The 17,922-nt window shown below is 37.3% G+C and overlaps 1 protein-coding gene across 1 annotated transcript; it reads left to right on the top strand.

Annotated features, from left to right (window-relative positions):
- Nucleotides 1–4,382: 4,382 nt before the first annotated feature.
- CD1E (CD1e molecule) lies at nucleotides 4,383–7,713 on the top strand. Its single transcript, XM_045841512.1, has 6 exons — nucleotides 4,383–4,517; nucleotides 4,887–5,183; nucleotides 5,819–6,097; nucleotides 6,327–6,605; nucleotides 6,978–7,071; nucleotides 7,206–7,713. Exons 1-6 carry the CDS (start codon nucleotides 4,457–4,459, stop codon nucleotides 7,372–7,374), a joined length of 1,179 nt encoding a protein of 392 aa, XP_045697468.1. The 5' UTR covers nucleotides 4,383–4,456; the 3' UTR covers nucleotides 7,375–7,713.
- Nucleotides 7,714–17,922: the final 10,209 nt, after the last annotated feature.

Consider the following 17,922-nt stretch of genomic DNA (forward strand, 5'->3'; position numbering starts at 1 on the left):
CAGTGGTTCATTTTTCTTCTGAATACAAACATCCACCCCCTTTGCAAATTCATACATTTACTCCTCTCCTTTCATGTTTCTGTTGTCACAGATTATCCCTACTTATGTTGTGTGTTCATTTCCAAATTGCATTAGCTTTTGTCTTCTTCCTCTTTTTTAATGTTTTTACACCTTTAGCCTTCCAGTGATATTTAAATGTATAGTACCCTATTCTAAAAATGGGTTGTGATATCCTGCTTCTGTCTTCTGTTGATATTCTTGTAGTTTTGTAACCTTTTGTTCTTTGTTTCAGTTAGAATAACCCTCTTGAATATTTACTGCAATAGAGGTCCTTTAGTAGTAAATTTTCTCAGCTTCTGTATGTCTTGAGAGTGTTTATTTCTTCTTCATATCTAAGGAATAACTTTGCTGGACATATTATTCATGATTTATAGTTTGAATATTTTATTCCACTCTCTCCTTGTATGTGTTCTGCTAAGAAACCTAATGATCATCTTATGGGATTTCCTTTTTGGACACTGTCTTTTTTTTTTCCCCCAAGGCTACCTTGAGAATTAATTCTTTGTGTTAATTTTTAACAGTTTTAATGTAATATGCGTTAAAGAAGGCCTGTTTGGATTTAAGTAGTTAGGTGTTTCTGTTTGCTTCTTGAATTTGGAAATCTAGCTCTTTCCATGGGTTTGGGAAGTCCTCATCAGCTATTTATTTGAATAAGCTCTCTGTTCCCTTCCCCATCTCTTTTCATATGCCTGTTATTTTACATTGGTTTTTTTTTTCTGATAAAGTCAGATAGTTCTTGTAGAGTTCTTTCATTTTATTTTATTCTATAGTCTCTCTCTTTTTTCCTCTGCATCATTTCTAGGTTTCTGTTTTTGTAATCACTAATTCTTTCTTCCATCTGGTCAGTTGTATTTCTTAAGCTTGATTATCTCTTTTATAGAGTTCTTCATCTCAACAAATACTATTTTGTTCATTTTAAAAGTTTTGATCTTTTTGGTAAATACTAGTTTTGTTAATTTATTTTTTTGAGTTTATTAAATTGCTTATCTGTGTTTTCTTGTAACTCATTGATTTTTTTTTCAGAACTGTGATTTTGAACCCTCTGTTGTAAGTCACATATTTTCATGCATTTAAGTTAATTTTTCTGGAGATTTTTAAGTTTTGTTTCTGAGCTTCCTTATTACCTTGTTTTTTTTTTTCATGACGTTTGATGGATTCCTTCTCTATCCAGGCATTTATGTATGAGTAGCACTTTCCTAGTTGATTGATAAAAAGAAGACTTTTTATTGTTTTCCAGCAATGAGACTGAATCACAAGTTTTTGGTTCTCTTGTACTGCTCAGGCTTTTCATATTTCTGTGAGTTAATGGAGAATGTCTTGTGTTCCCTGGGATGGTGAGTGTCCCCTCTGTGAATAGGTCACTGTGTTCTCAGGGGACCAACTTCTCAAGGGAATGTGATAGCCAGTGTGTTTTCAATTTATGAAATTTCAGGGTCATCCTCTGAAGCCACACATTATTGACAGTGCAGCCACAATGAGTGTGTGTATGGGATGAACTGGGGGAGGCTGCTTGCTGCTTTTGTTGCTTTGGTCATCCAGTAATAACTTGGAAGACCTTAGCAGTGTCCCCTCTATATCTCCACTGACCCTGGGATTAGTGCAGACTGCAGCTTTCACTCAGGGAAAAATGTTTTTGTACTACCAGGTCTCAGATTTACAGATAATGTGCTTGCAACCCAACACTCACTGCTACACCTTCTTTTGGGCCATGCCACTGTCTCTGGGAGGGTATGAGGTGTGCTTTGAGGGGGTGTAAAGAGATGGCCAGGCTTTGTGGCTTTGTTTCTTTATCTGAAATGCCAGTTGCCAGACAACCATGGCTGTACCTCTGTTCTTTGTCCTAACCCAGGTCACTGGGTTCATCCATAGCACATACTGACCACCCTGAAGAAATGTACACTCCATCTCTCTGTACTCCTGGATGAAGGGAGTGCCAGGACTGACCTGATTTCTTCCTTCTCCTGGTTGAGACCTTCAGTGGTCTTCAGGCTGCATCCTGGCACTATTTCAACTCTTCTCTCTATCCACCTGTCTGGTTTGCTTCCCTTGCCCACCTTTACAAGGTTTAATTCACAGATCTCTCAGCTGTGCTTGTGCATTGAGCAAGGAATCCTTTGTTGAATTATAGCTATACAAATTATGGAAACTTCAAGGGGAGAGGCCAAGGGGACCTCCTAAGACCCAATTCTTCTGACCTTTATTCTTATTTTTCTTTTTTAAATAAACCTCATACTGTTTCCATAGTGGCTGTACCAATTTGCATTTTTATCAGCAGTGTATGAGGGATCCTTTTTTTCCACATCCTCTTCAATGCTTGTTATTTTTTATCTTGTTGATAATAGCCATTCAAAACAAGTATGAGGCAGTGTTTCATTGTGATTTTTATTTGACTTGCATTATTCTTATAGCTAGTGAAGTTTAACATCTTTTCATATATCTGTTCGCCATTTGTATATCTTCTTGGGAAAGTGTCTTTTCAGGTCCTCTGTCCATTTTTTAAATTGGATTGCTTGGTTTTTGTTGTTGTTGTTGTTGCTGTGTTGTATGAATTATTTATATATGGATATTATTTATTTATGAATATTAGCCCTTTATCAGAGATTTTGTTTGCACATATCTTCTAACCTTTGGTTGGTTGCCTTTTTGTTTTGTTGACTTCTATGTGTGTGTGTGTGCAGAAGCCTTTTAATATAATGTAGTCTTACTCATTTGTAAAAATAATTTTATATTGTTTTTTATTTCATTATTTGGGTTAAATTTTTATTGTCATTCAATTACAATTGTCCCATATTTTTCCTGATTGCTTTCCCCTGCCTCACCCACCCCCATCCAACAGTCAAACCCCACCCTATTGTCCATGTTCATAGGTTCTTTGTTAATTGTGTATTTTACTCAGATCATTAGTTTCATAAGGGCAGTTATGTGGTATATTCTTTGAGTTTTTTAATGTTCCTGTATGAATATATTTTGTCCTTATAAGAGAATAATTGGCCTGAACAAAATTTTTAAGATTATCTCATTACCTCAGAATTTTGAAATATTTTCCCATAGCATTGAACATGAGTCATCTGAAGCCAGTTTCTTAGAATTCAGAAACAATGGATGAGATTGAGCATAAACTTTTCTAAAAATTTTGGGCACAATTTTGTGAGTTTTCCATATTATAAAAATAGAGGTTTTAGGGATTTTTCTCCTAAGACTTCTCTCTAAAATCTTAGTGTCTGGTATAAGTTTTGACTAATCAGATAGGCTCTGATTAAATGTCAGTTGAATGCTTATATGAAAAGCAAATAAAGGAATGGTATTTAAACTTCTTTCAACCTGCCACAGAAATTATCAGAGAAAGTAACAAAAATAAATACTCAACACAGTAATTAATCCTCCCATGAATATTCCAGTCCCCTGAAGTTACTTCCTTATATCCAATGAAACTTCTATCTAATCAGACACCACTGAGGGGGCTCCCAGGCCATGGACTGTGAAAAGAAGGCTGAATGACTCCTCTTTATACTCAGAGTACCTGTAAACACATTCAACTCATTTAGGGTATAGTGGGGATCCAAGACCCTTGCATATTCCATATACAACATGAGTGATTATCTATCAGCTCACCATTTCCAGGTCAAGCCCACTCATGCATTCCTTTAACAGTGACAGTTTCTATGACTGGAGAAACTGAGCAAAAGAGTATTTCCCATAGATTATCTGATAATCTGTATTGGCACTGCTGCTCTTTCTCACTTCTTATAGAAAAAGATGTTGAAAACCCAAGTGTGGGCTTGATTTCTTCAAGGCCCAGAGGTACTGAATTTTCCCGCCAGACTATAGACCAAAGACTTTTTATTATTTTTTAAAGATTTTATTTATTTATTTTTAGAGTGAGTGGAAGAGAGGCAGAAAGAGAGGAAGAGAAACATCAATGTGTGATTGCCTCTTGAGTACCCCCCACTGGGGACCTGGCCCACAAACCAGGCATGTGCCCTGACTGAGAATTGAACCAGTGACCCTCTAGTTCATAGGCTGGCACTTAATCTACTGAGTCACACCAGCCAGGGGTGACTCAGTAGATTAAGCCAGAATTCTGGCTTTATTATAAGCCAGAATTCCTTTCATAGTTGTTGGTGAAATTAGGAGGTTTGGAGGTAGACAAAAGCAGGAAGAAAATCTGGAAGCCAGCTAGTGGGAGAGATAAAAGGGAAATAAGATACCATGTGGGAGGCTTGTGGCTGAGGGAGGCAGCAGGGTTTCTCTTACAGGGAAATGAGCAGAGAAAGAGGTTTGTTTGTATGACAAGGGAAGTTAGGTAAGAGTTCAAAACCGTTTGAAGGGAGAGCTGATATCTGAGTTCTGAGAACAGTTTGTGCTGCTAAGGCATCATTCACCTAACAGAGCTTCAATGCTGCTGATTCTGCTCCTGCTCTTCAAGAAAATTCTTTGTCATGGGCCAAGCACAATGGGTAAGAATTCATCTATGATTCATCTATGCAAATTCACCTATGTGGCAAAATAGTGAAAACCCCAATGGAAAGATACTTGTGGCTGGGCATAGCAGGGTGGATGCAAAGTTCTGGGGAGGATCTGGGAGCAAGGAGTAATGCTCCCACTAGGTACCCTTGAAATCTGCATGACAGTTTAGTTCCAGGCAATGCATCCTTGACTGCAGTCTCAGCTTCTTTCTCTGATTTTGGGGAGGAGAGACTGAATCAAGGAGAAGGGGATATGGAAACATGTGTAAACTCTGTAACTATCTCCATTTTTCTTTTCCTATGTGGTCCTGTTCTCCCCTTCTTTCAGCCTCTCTCAATTGTCATTTCTTTGTCTCTCAGCTGCCCAAGTTCTAGGACCCCATCATCTAGCAGCAGAAGAGCCCCTCTCCTTTCGCATACTCCAGATCTTCTCCTTTGCCAACCACAGCTGGGCACATACCGAAGTCTCAGGCTGGCTGGGCGAGTTGCAGACTCATCGCTGGGACAGTGTTTTGGGCACCATCCACTTTCTATGGCCCTGGTCCCAGGGTAGTTTTAGCAAGGAAGAATTGAAGAACCTGCAATACCTATTGCAGTTGTATTTCCATAGTTTCCCTCAGGAAGTGCAGGCATTTTCCAGTGAGTTTCAGTTTGAATGTGAGTATGCTTTTTCAAGCTGATATTTGCCTGGGGGTTCTGATCAAGGGAAGATGGTATATGTCCTATGTTCTGTCCTTTCAAACTTCCTGATCTTTTTTCTCTCTCCTTTGGCCCACTCTCTCCACTTTGCTTCACCCTTCACCACATTCTCACTCTACCCCTGCCCTACCACATACACAGAAAGACTTACATGAACATATCTCTTCACATCCTTAAATATACCCTCATATGCTGGCTCCTTGGAATAGTTGCCTCTTTTTGATGTTCTTTCCCTCGTCCTTGGCCTCACACTCAGCCTTTCAAAACCAGGATCTTGCTCTTCTTTCTCTTTACCCTGATTGTTCAGGTGGCCTACCTAACCAGTACCTAACCACTCCCAAGTGAGTTCTTCATGACTTGTCTGCCATGTTTCTAATAGTCTTCCTTTTGCGCCCCTTTGAATTAATTGTTTCAATATACCTTTATTATCTTTGCATTTTCTCCCCACAAATTTCTTCTCCTTTTTCCATCCAAACTCTAGTCTTCCATGGGACTAGAACTTTTTTCCTTATATCCCTTTACTTTCTAGATGGTTTACTTTCTTTCCCTATAATTCTTTTTATATTTACTCTTTCTTTCTTGTGCATCCCCAGATCCCTTTGAGCTCCAGATAGCATTCGGCTGTAGAATGCATTCTGGGAAGGCTTCAGAAAGCTTCTTAAATGGGGCATACCAAGGATCAGATTTCCTAAGTTTCCAAGGAAATTTCTGGAAACCATCTCCAGGAGCAGGGAGCCAGGCTCAGAAAGTTTGTAAAGTGCTTAATCACTACCAAGTTATTAAAGAAATTGTTCAGAGCCTTCTCGTTGATACCTGCCCTCGATATCTAGCAGGCCTCCTTGAAGCAGGGAAGTCAGAACTGGAACGACAAGGTGAGCCCATCTTTTTCTACCCTTATATTCTTATATTCTTGTATTTGAGCCTTTCTCTCTTTATCACCCCTTTGAAACCCATAATAAAACCCAGGGCTAGAGGGTGGGTTTGGGTTTAGGACTGTTTCCAAGACAAGTGATTATTCAAACTGTTAAGGTACCCAAGTCACTAAGCTATGGCTTAGGATGCCCTCTTAAATTACATTTCTTCTCATCTTCTTCTTTCCAGTGAAGCCAGAAGTGTGGGTGTCCAAGGGCTCTAGTCCTGGACCTGGACGTCTGCTACTGGTGTGCCATGTCTCTGGCTTTCATCCAAAACCTGTGTGGGCGATGTGGATGCGGGGTGAAAAGGAGCAGCTGGGCACTCAGCGAAGTGAACTCTTGCCCAATGTTGACAGAACATGGTATCTTCGAGTAACCCTGAATGTGGCAGCTGGAGAGGCAGCTGGTCTGACTTGCCGAGTGAAACACAGCAGCTTGGGAGGTCATGATATAGTCATTCACTGGGGTAAGAAAAAACAAGGGCCCAGATGGGAAATGATAATCTTCCCATAGTTTCAGGGTGAAATGGATGGGAATGATATGCACCAGAGGATAAAAGTGGGAAAATTCAAATAAAGAAGATAAAGAATGATAGCAATTAAATTAAAAAAAAAACATACACAGAAGTAGATGATTAGAAATACTAGAGAGGGAAAGATATAAGTATTTGTCAAAAAAAAAAGAGATGGGGTGACATCAGAGACATAGACTCATAGAGTCAGGAAGATTCTAGAAAATACAGAAAAAAACTCTTGGAATATCTCTCTCCTATAAAATGAGAAACAGGTAGAATAGAGAGTACTTCACAGATTGACATTCTTATTTTATCCCCAACCAGATGGATACCCCATCCTCCTGATATGCGTCTGTTTGGCTGTATTAGTTACCTTGGTTATCTTGGTTTTGGTTAACTCATGGTTTAAAAAGCAAAGGTAAGACTCTTCTTGTTCTTGTTCTGTTTCTTCAACTACTTAACTAATTGCATTTTTCTCTATTGTTTTTCTTTTTAACCCTTTTCTGTCTAATTTCCCTTCTTTTACATCAAGCTCCTCTTCTCTTCCCACAGCTCAAATCAGAACATCTGCTCTCCCCATATACCCAACCCTGCTTTTCCCACAGAAGCCAATATCCAAGAACCCAGGAGTTCAGGAAGTTTTCTCTGCTTGGCACAGAAATCTTGGATCAAAAATGGATTCTTAAAGAAATCAAAGATAAGCCTAAATCAACTCAAATGACATTTCTTTCACTTTATACATAAGATACTTGTCTACTTCTTGTTAAATATGGTTTATACAAATAAACAAAATATGATTTTGTTAAAACATCTTATTCTGGCAGAGGTTCTGACTCATTTGGAAACCTGTCTCCCTCCCCCATCTTGTGACAATCTGTTTTCTGCTTTTGACACATGTTCATTTATCCTTCAAACTCAAACTCAGAGGCCTATTTCTCATGAAATCTTCTCTGGATTACTTAATTGAAATCTCAAGACAAGTACCATATGATTCCACTTATATGTGAAATCTAATAAACAAAATAAACTAACAAAATAGAAACAGATTTATAAATACAAAGAACAGACTGACAGTTGTCAGAGAGGAGGGAGGTTTGGGAGGTGGGTGAAAAGGTAAAGGATCAAAAAGAAAAAAAACTCATAGAAACAGTTAACAGTATGGTGATTACGAGAAGGAAGGGGAGTTGGAGGGAGGTAGAAGAAGGTAAATGGAGGATAAATGATGTTGGAAGATTTGGCTTGAGGTGGTAAATGCACAATGCAACATGCAGATGATGACTTAAAGAATTGTACACCTGAAACTATATAATTTTACTAACCAATGTGACCCCAATAAATTCAATAATAAAAGAAATACAAATTCTATAACTATAAAAAAAGAAAAAAATCTCTTGTATGTTTCCCAAATTAGACTAATCTCCCTAAATGCATTATTTATTTGTAGTCTAAACACTGTTATTTAGGTTTTTGCTCTCTTCTTTTTTAAAATATCAGTTTCTTAAAGGAAGAATTTAGGAGTTTATATTTGTATTCATGACGAAAAGCATAACTTGAATTCAGGGCCAGCTTTATGGGTGTGTTGACCTACCCATATGGGCACTTTGACCTATGTAGCTGTTGCCATCTTGAAATTTTCAGTAATTTTTGAATGAGATATTGCATTTTAATTTCATACTGACCCCACAAACTCTGTAGCTGGTTCTGCCTGAATATGATGTATTTCAATGATTCTGAATAAAATAAATTTATTGTCAAATTAAGTGATGTCTTAATTCATTCCCTCTTTGAGATATCTGCATCTTTGGCTGTTATTAAAATGTTTTCTTTCTCCTTTTTTCACTCATCAGAGGTGAAGAGGCAGAAAAGTGATTCAGACTTTAAAGTGACTGGTGTTTGTACATCTTTGGAGATATTTAAAATATAATGACATATAAGAAATCTTTTTTCAAAATAAAACGGGGTTAGACTGACATTTCCATTTCTCTGAGATTGTGCATGTGTGTGTCTTAGTAGATAAGCATATTTAGGGGAGAAATTAACATTTTGAGAAATTGGGGATTGGGGATAATTTTAATTGGCAGAGCCAAGGCAATGAAGGAAAGAGTGTTTGGGTGCCTGCCAAAGATATATGTTTATTTTTCTTTACTGTTTTGGTGTGCTATTATATTACCATTACTATTTATAGGTCATTTTCTTCTTACATTTTATATAAAAATTTTAATTGTCTAATGATTTTAATAGAGGTACATTTGAGCCTGTTGGAGAGCACAAAGCTGTTAAGATGCAGTTTATACTGATGTCCAACCGAAACCTTCATTTGAAAGTGGTAATTGAGAAGATTGGTAGATTTCTTAGTGGAAGTTTCTATTTTCCAGTTAGCAGATGGTTCCATGACCACTTACCAAGGCTGTACTCTTAACAATGAGCAAAGTTTAGGGGCTAGCTGTTCCATTGTTTAGAACCCATTACCTATTTTATGACATGTTTATTTATAAACAGATCTCTAGAGTCTAGAGAGAAAGGTAGAGTTTTAATAAGCTCTTTGAAACAATAACAAATAAAGGTCAAGTTTTTATGACATGAAAGAAGGACACAGGAGTGACCTCTATCAAATCTGAGAGGATTTTTAGTTTCTAGCAAAGGCATGTGATATGAATATATTTCCAATGTTTTCTATGGTAAAATATTTTCCATATTTGCTTCAAGACTCTAGTATTTGGTCACAATAATTCTTGAATTTTTTTACAGCATCCATATTTTTTAAAGAATTTTATTTATCTTAGAGGAGTAAGGAGAGAGAAAGAAAGGGAAAGAAACATCGATGTGAGAGAGATATATTGATCAGTTGCCTCTCACATGCCTCCAAATGGGGACCCTGCCCACAACCCAGGCAGGTGCCCTGACTGGAAATTGAACTGGAAACCTTTCAGTTCTCAGGCTGGCACACAATCTGCTGAGCCACATCAGCCAGAGCTTGAATTCTTAAATATGGCTGAAGTTAGCTTTTCTTGTCTCATGTCAAATCTTTCCCCCACTATATATTATGCTTCTGTGACACTAAATGTGGGGACCAGGGTAAGGGTGGAAGTAGCAGGAACAATTTCAAGCCTATTGTAACAATTCAAGGAGTTGTTGATAATAGTAAACCATAACACTTGAGATGGATGTGGTAAAAAGAGACTTGAAATTGTGTGTATTTTGAAAATGGAGCTAATGTGTTTTAAAGATAAATTCCATCTGTTGCATTAGAAAAACAGGGAGTCAAGAATGACTCTAGGTTTTTGTCCATAGAAGCTGGAATTCTATTTGTAATTACAATTAACTAGATAGATAAGACAGATAAGGAAGAAACAGATTTGGAGGACAAACTAAGAATTTGGTTTTGGATGTTTAATTTGAAATTCCTGTTAAGATTCAGAATGGAGAAATCAAACAGACCATTGGGTTAGGCCTGCAATTGAGATATATCCATGCTAAAGACACTTGAGATCAATAACAAAAATGTTTGAGCACTACTCTACAATGGTGGGATGGCCATATGAATAAATAGTTGGAATACAATGTTGTGACTGCTAATTAGAAATCACTGTTTTGTTTTCTGAGTTAGGTTGAGGTCATCAGGAAATTAGCAGCCAGTTCTTCCTGATGGATTACAAAACAGGCCTCAGATATTCCACTAAAATTGAAAGCTGAAAGATGATTGGTACACTGGGCCCACTTATGATGAAACTTAAAACTGTGGAAGTAAAGGCACAGAGATAGACATTTCAGTTTCGAATGTTGTGGGAATTCTAAATACTTAAAGATACCTGAAAAATAGAGCAATACTATTCAAAGTGTGGGACAACTGTTATGGAATAAGAATTCAAAAATTGTTTAAAAAAATAACAGGATCAGACTCAGGATACAGTTGTTACTTGTCCAAAACTTGCTATAATTGCAGTACAAAGGCTGAAATTAAACATTTTAAAACTTTTATAACAAATCAACAGAGTAATTTTATGTATGTTAAGCTAGTACTATAACAAAGACTTTTTTATTATTTAAAATAATTCATTTTCATTACTTTTTACAAAATGATTGATGCATAATAAATTTGGAGAAAATTACTCTTTTCTCAGGTTGAGAAACACAGACATAGAATGTAAGGATGTAGGCATGGTCATATATAAAAATAAGACATAAACCTTTGCATGTCATGTTGCATTATTTGAACATGATCTCATAATAAATAGGCCACAGATTTAAAAATATTTTTAAAAACACTAAAAATTTATGTTAAACATTTGTCAACATGTGTTAATATACAAGAAAATAAATCATTAAGTTGATAAAAAATAAAGGTGAAAGGTTTAGGGAAGGGGATAAAATGGGGAAGGGGAAGGGTCATCATGGAACGTGTATAAAAGGCTCATAGACAAAGCTAAAGAGGGGTAAGATTAAGGGTGGGAGGTGGGGATAGGTGGGAATAGGTGGGGCAGGGGTGAGTGTTGGGGTGAAAATGGAGAAAACTGTACTTGAACAACAATAAAAAAGAAGCAAATAGCAGAGATACAACTTCCTGTAAAATTTAAATAACGTTTCACTCCCCAACACCTAATATGAGAGCTTAAAACTGTGTCAGACATCTGAAATAACACAAGTACTGATTTTGTACCTTACCAGGTGATTTCCCCCTCAAGCTACAAGCAAATACACTGGAGACATAGAACACTCATTTCTTACTTTGGGAATATTTTCTTTTATGTTCTGTCATACTGAACAGTGTTTCACAGGGATGTTATAATGTTCATTTTAGAAAAACAAATGGGTCTACAGTGCAGAGACTGGATTTAAGGAGTAAATGAAGAGACATTTTCAGTAGTTACTGTGTAAATCTTGGTTACATAACCTAACCTAAATTAGAAGTTAGACAACAGTTGACTCAAATGATGTCAACATTTATGACATAATTTCAGCAGTCACTGTGAGGAAATTAAAGGGAAGCTCTGAGCCTGTACTATGGCTCACATTAAACTGTGCATTAGGCTGACTTTATGGGAATATCACTATTAAAGAAGATTTTTTCTTAAGGGACTCTAACAGACTTGAAATTACAAATAAAAACAATAGTGGGTTAAATATGACTTGCGTTTTGCTTTGGCTAAAGAAACAAAGAAGAAAATAAGAGATCTGGGGTGTGTTAGAAGTAATTTTTCAAGTACTATAATTTAAGCATCCCCTGCTTAAATTAGTATTTACATGCTTACAAAACATTTTAAATGCTTAAAAATGCCTTATTTTTTAAAGAAAGTAAGAATAGTTTTACTAGAAAAGTGATAAAATTTAATAAATAAGCTGGTAAAAACTAAAGATGTTTTAAGTATTTTGATAGGAATAAAGGAAATAAGGGAAAGGAGATGGAAGGAGGTGGATGAAGATATAAGGGGAATAAATGGTAATAGAAAAAGACTGGACTTCTGGTGGTGAACACACAATTCAACATACAGATGATGTATTATAGAATTGTACACTTAGAACCTATATAATTTTATTAACAAATGTCACGTTAATAAATTCAATGAAAGAAAACATCAAAAGACTGCTTATTATAATTAATGTTATTGTAAATGACTAAATTTTTCAAAAACATAAGAAAATTTGAGTTTTCTCCCCAAAAGATGTCAAATTCATAATTTAATAGTGATTATCCCCTCCTCAATAAGTGGAATAGATTTTTCATTTTAAAATATATTGATCATGCTATCAAAGTTCTCTAATTTTCTCCGTGTTTCCCTCTACCCTACACACCCCCTCCAATCCAGATTCCACCCTGAGTTCATGTCCCTAAGTCATACATATAAGTTCTTTGACTTCTCTATTTTTATACCATTCTTAATCTCCCCCTGTCTATTTTTAATGACCATTTATGCTTTTTGTTCCCTGTACCTTTTCCCCCATTCACCCTCCTCCCCCTACCCACTGATAACCCTCCATGTAATCTGCATTTCTGTGCTTCTGTTCTCGTTGTTTGCTTAGTTTGTTTTTGTATTCATTTTTAGGCTCAGTTGTTGGTAGTTGTGAGTTTGTTGTCATTTTACTGTTCGTAGTTTTGATCTTTTTCTTAGATAAGTCACTTTAACATTTCATATAACAAAGGCTTGGCGATGATGAACTCCTTTAACTTGACCTTATCTGGGAAGCACTTGATCTGCCCTTCCATTCTAAATGATAGCTTTGCTGGATAGTCATCTTGGATGTAGGTCCTTGCTTTTTGTGACTTTGAATACTTCTTTCCAGCCCCTTCTTGCCTGTAAGGTTTCTTTTGAGAAATCAGCTAATAGTCTTATGGGAACTCCTTTGGAGGTAACTGTCTCCTTTTCTCTTGATGCTTTTAAGACTATTTTAATGTTGAGTAACTTCATGATGATGTACCTTGGCAAGTGCTTCCTTGGGTCTAAATTTTGGGGACTGTCTAAACTTCCTGAACTTCCTAGAAGTCTATTTCCTTCACCAGATTATGAAAATTTTCCTTCATTATGTTTTCAAGTAAATTTTCTATTTCTTACTCTTCCTCTTCTTCTGGCACCTCTGTAATTCAGATTTTGGAACACTGAGTGTTGTCCCAGAGGTTCCTAAGCCTCTCCTGATTGTCTTGAATTCATTCTGCTCTGGTTCAATGTTTATTTCTTCCTTCTGATCCAAATCATTGATTTGAGTACCAGTTTCCTTCTTGTCACTGTTAGTTCCTTGTATATTTTCCTTTATTTCACTTTGCATGGCCTTCACTTTTTCCTCTATTTCATGACTATACTCAACCATTTCTGTGAGCATCCTGAATACCAGTGTTTTGAACTCTGCATCTGATAGGTTGGCTAACTTTGTATCATTTGGTTCTATTTTAGGAGCTTTGATTTGTTCTTTCATTTGGGCCATATTTTTTGTCTTTTTGCCACTGTTAAGTGGTAAGGGGTGGAGTCTTAGGTATTCACCATGGCAGGGCAACCCACACTGCGGTGTTGTGGTGCTGTATGTGGGGAGGGGCCCAAGAAGGAACAATGCCTCTTGCTCAGCTCTCAGCCAGTTTTTATTCACTTCCCCACTACCCAAAAGAAAATTGGGCCATTCTGGTGCTGACTGCAGTGTGGGTGGGTTTATGTACATTCCATGAACCTGTGGGTTTCTCCAGTGAACTCTCCTGTGAGGCTGTGAGTTTCTCCTGCTGGTGCAAGCACCACAGGTTTTTACCTTTAGAGGTTTGATTCTTTCTTTTCATGAGCTGGAACCCTGGCTTGCATGGTCTGTCTCACTCCCCATTTGCTCTTCCCAGTTATCTACACACAAATGTGGGACTGCCTGGCCCACCAGCGACCACCTTGCCCACCTGGTCCTCCAGCCACTGCCTTTCCACAAGTCCTCTCCAATCCAGCTGCCTATCTCCACCCCTCCCACCTGTCTAAATAAATATTTCTTTTCTTTTCTATTTTTATTTTAATCATTGTTCAAATACAGTTTTCTCCTTTTTACTCCCAATCCAGTCCCCCCTCCCACCCTCCCCACTTCCCTCCAATTACCACCCTCCCCTTAGTTTATGACCATGTGTCCTTTAAGTTTGTTCCTGTGAACCCTTCCCACTGTCCCCTTAAATTCCCTCTTCTCTCCCCTCCGATCACTGTCAGCCTGTCCTCTATTTCAGTGTCTTTGGTTATATTTTGCTTGTTTGTTTTGTTATTTAGGTTCCTGTTAAAGGTGAGATCATATGGTTGGTATTTGTCTTTCAATGCCTGGCTTGTTTCGCTAAGCATAATGTTTTCCAGCTCCATCCACGCTGTTGCAAAGGGTAGGAGCTCCTTCTTTCTTTCTGCTGCATAGAATTCCATTGTGTAAATGTACCATAGTTTTTTGATCCATTCATTTACTGATGGGCATCTTGGTTGCTTCCAGCATCTAGCTATTGTAAATTGTGCTGCTATGAACATTGGGATGCATAGGTTCTTTTGAATTGGTGTTTTAGTATTCTTAGGATATAGTCCCAGCAGTGGAATTGCAGGGTCAAAAGGCAGATCCATTTTTAGTTTTCTGAGGAAGTTCCATACTGCTTTCCATAGTGGTTGTACCAGTCTGCAGTCCCACCAGCAGTGCACTAGGGTCCCCTTTTCTCCACAACCTCTCCAACACTTATTGTTTGTTGCTTTGTTTATGATGGTCATTCTGTCTGATGTAAAGTGGTATCTCACTGTGGTTTTAATTTGCATCTCTCTGATACCTAGTGATATTGAACATCGTTTCATGTGTCTTTGGATTTTCTGTATGTCCTCCTTGGTGAAGTGTCTGTTCAAGTCCTTCACCCACTTTTTAATTGGATTCCCTGTCTTCTTAGAGTGCAGTCTTGTAAGTTCTTTATATATTTTGGAGATTAAACCCTTGTCTGAGGTATCATTGGCAAATATGTTTTCCCATACAGTTGGTTTTCTTTTTATTTTGATACTGTTTTCTTTAGCTGTGCAGAAGCTTTTAATTTTGATGAGGTCCCATTTGTTTATTCTTTCCTTTATGTCCGTTGCTCTAGGAGACATGTCAGTAAAAAGGCTTCTTTGTGAAATATGTGAGATTTTCTACCTACATTCTCCTCTAGGACTTTAATGGTGTCACGTTTTATATTTAAGTCTTTTATCCACCTTGAATTTATTTTTGTATATGGTGTAAGTTGGTGCTCGAGTGTCACTTTTTTGCATGTGGCTGTCCAGTTCTCCCATCACCATTTGTTGAAGAGGCTATTTTTATTCCATTTTATGTTGCTGCCTCCTTTGTCAAATATTAATTGACCATAGAGACTTGGGTTTATTTCTGGGCTCTCTGTTCTGTTCCATTGGTCTATGTGCCTGTTTTTATGCCAGTACCAGGCTGTTTTGATTACAGTGGCCTTGTAGTATAGTTTAGTGTCGGGTACTGTGATCCCTCCTACTTTACTCTTACTTCTCAAAATTGCAGCAGCTATTCGGGGTCGTTTATAATTCCATATAAATTTTTGAAGTGTTTGTTCTATGTGTGTGAAATATGCCATTGGCACTTTAATAGGAATTGCATTGAATGTGTAAATTGCTTTGGGTAGTATGGATGTTTTGATGATATTAATTCTTCCAATTCATGAACACAGTATATGTTTCCATTTGTTTGTGTCTTCCTTGATTTCTTTCTTCAGTGTTGTGTAGTTTTCTGAATACAGGTCTTTTACCTCTTTGGTTAGGTTTATTCCTAGATATTTTATTTTATTTTTTTGCTATTTCAAATGGAATTCTTTCCTTGATCTCTGTTTCTGCTGTTTCATTGTTGGTGTACAGAAATGCCTTTGATTTCTGGATATTGACTTTGTATCCCGCTGTTTTGCCAAATTCATTTATTAGATCAAGCAGTTTTTTGGTGGAGTCTATAGGATTTTCTATGTATACTATCATGTCATCTGCAAACAGTGACAGTTTTGTTTCTTCCTTTCTGATTTGAATGCCTCTTATTTCTTTTTGTTGTCTGATTGCTGTGGCTAAAGCTTCCAGTACTATATTGAATAGAAGTGGTGAAAGTAAACATCCTTGTCTTGTTCCTGTTCTTAGTGGAAAAGATTTTAATTTTTGGCCATTGAGTATGATGTTGGCTGAGGTCTCTCATATATGGCCTTTGTTACGTTGAGGAATGTTCCCTCTATTCCCACTTTGCAGAGTGTTTTTTATCATGAATGGGTGCTGTACCTTATCAAATGCTTTTTCTCCATCAATTGATATGATCATGTGGTTTTTGTCTTTGCTTTTGTTTATGTGATGCATTACATTTACTGACTTGCGAATATTGAACCATCTTGCATCCCTGGAATGAATCCCACTTTGTCATGGTGTATGATCTTTTTAATGTATAGTTGGATGCGGTTTGCCAATATTTTTTTGAGGATTTTAGCGTCAACGTTCATCAGTGATATTGGCCTGAAGTTTTCTTTCTTTGTTGTGTCTTTATTTGGTTTTGGAATTAGGATGATGTTGGCCTCATAAAAAGAGTTTGGGAGACTCCCATCTTTTTGGATTTTTTTGGAATAGTCTGTGCAGGATAGGGGTTAGCTCTTCCTCAAATGCTTTGTAGAATTCCCCTGTGAAACCATCTGGTCCCGGGCTTTTGGGTGTTGGGAGTTTTTTGATTACTGCTTCAATTTTTTTGTTGTTACTGGTCTGTTAATGCTTTCTGCTTCTTTTTCATTGAGTTTTGGAAGATTATATTTTTCTAGAAAGTTGTCCATTTTACCTAGGTTTTCAAATTTCTTGGCATACAGCTCTTTGTAGTAATTTCTTACAATCCTTTGTATTTCTGTGGTATCTGTTGTAATCTCTCCTCTTTGATTTCTCATTGTGTTTATTTGGGTCTTCTCTCTTTTTGTCTTGATGAGTCTGCTTAAAGGCTTGTCAATTTTGTTTATCTTTTCTTTTTTTTAAAGATTTTTTTAAAATTTATTTTTAGGAAGGGCAGAGGGGTGGGGGGGGAGAGAGAGAGAGATAGAGAGAGGGGGAGAAAGAGAAAGAGAGAGAGAGAAACATCAATGTGCGGTTGCTGGGGGTTATGGCCTGCAACCCAGGAATGTATCCTAGCTGGAAATCAAACCTGGGACACTTTGGTTCCCAGGCCGCGCTCAATCCACTGAGCTACACCAGCCAGGGCCGATTTTGTTTATCTTTTCACAGAACTAGCTCTTGGATTCATTGATCCTTAGGATTGTGCTTTTAGTTTCTATGTCATTTAATTCTGCTCTGATCTGGGTTATTTCCTTCCTTCTGCTTGCTCTGGGCTGCCTTTGTTGTTGTTCCTCGAGTTCTTGTAGACATAGGGTTAGGTTGTTTGTTTGGAATGTTTCTAACCTTTTTAGCTGGGCCTATATCGCTATGAACTTCCCTCTCAGGACTGCCTTGGCTGTTTCCCATCAGTTTTGGGTTGTTTTGAGTTCATTTTCATTTGTTCCCAGAAACTTTTTGATTTCTTCCGTAATATCATTCTTGACCCATTCATTGTTTAATAGCATGCTATTTGATCTCCATGATTTTGAGTGTTTTTGTTTTTTTTTCCCTTCGGGTTGGTTTCTAGCTTCAGTCCCTTGTGGTCTGAGAAAATGCTTGGTATGATTTCAATTTTCTTGAAATTCTTGAGGCTTGTTTTGTGTCCTATCATGTGGTCTATCTTTGAAAATGTTCCATGCACATTTGAAAGGAATGTATATTTAGCTTCTTTTGGATGGAGGGCTCTTATGTATCAGTAAAGA

Source organism: Phyllostomus hastatus, unplaced genomic scaffold (genome assembly GCF_019186645.2).
Source record: "Phyllostomus hastatus isolate PE091 unplaced genomic scaffold, TTU_PhHast_1.1 phas_contig_36, whole genome shotgun sequence".
Lineage (NCBI taxonomy): Eukaryota > Metazoa > Chordata > Mammalia > Chiroptera > Phyllostomidae > Phyllostomus > Phyllostomus hastatus.

Coding starts and splice junctions, on each gene's coding strand:
- CD1E (XM_045841512.1), top strand. CDS start 4,457: ATGCTGCTGATTCTGCTCCTGCTCTTCAAGAAAATTCTTTGTCATGGG. Junction 5,184..5,818: donor CAGTGAGTTTCAGTTTGAAT/GTGAGTATGCTT, acceptor GTGCATCCCCAG/ATCCCTTTGAGCTCCAGATA. Junction 7,072..7,205: donor TCATGGTTTAAAAAGCAAAG/GTAAGACTCTTC, acceptor CTCTTCCCACAG/CTCAAATCAGAACATCTGCT.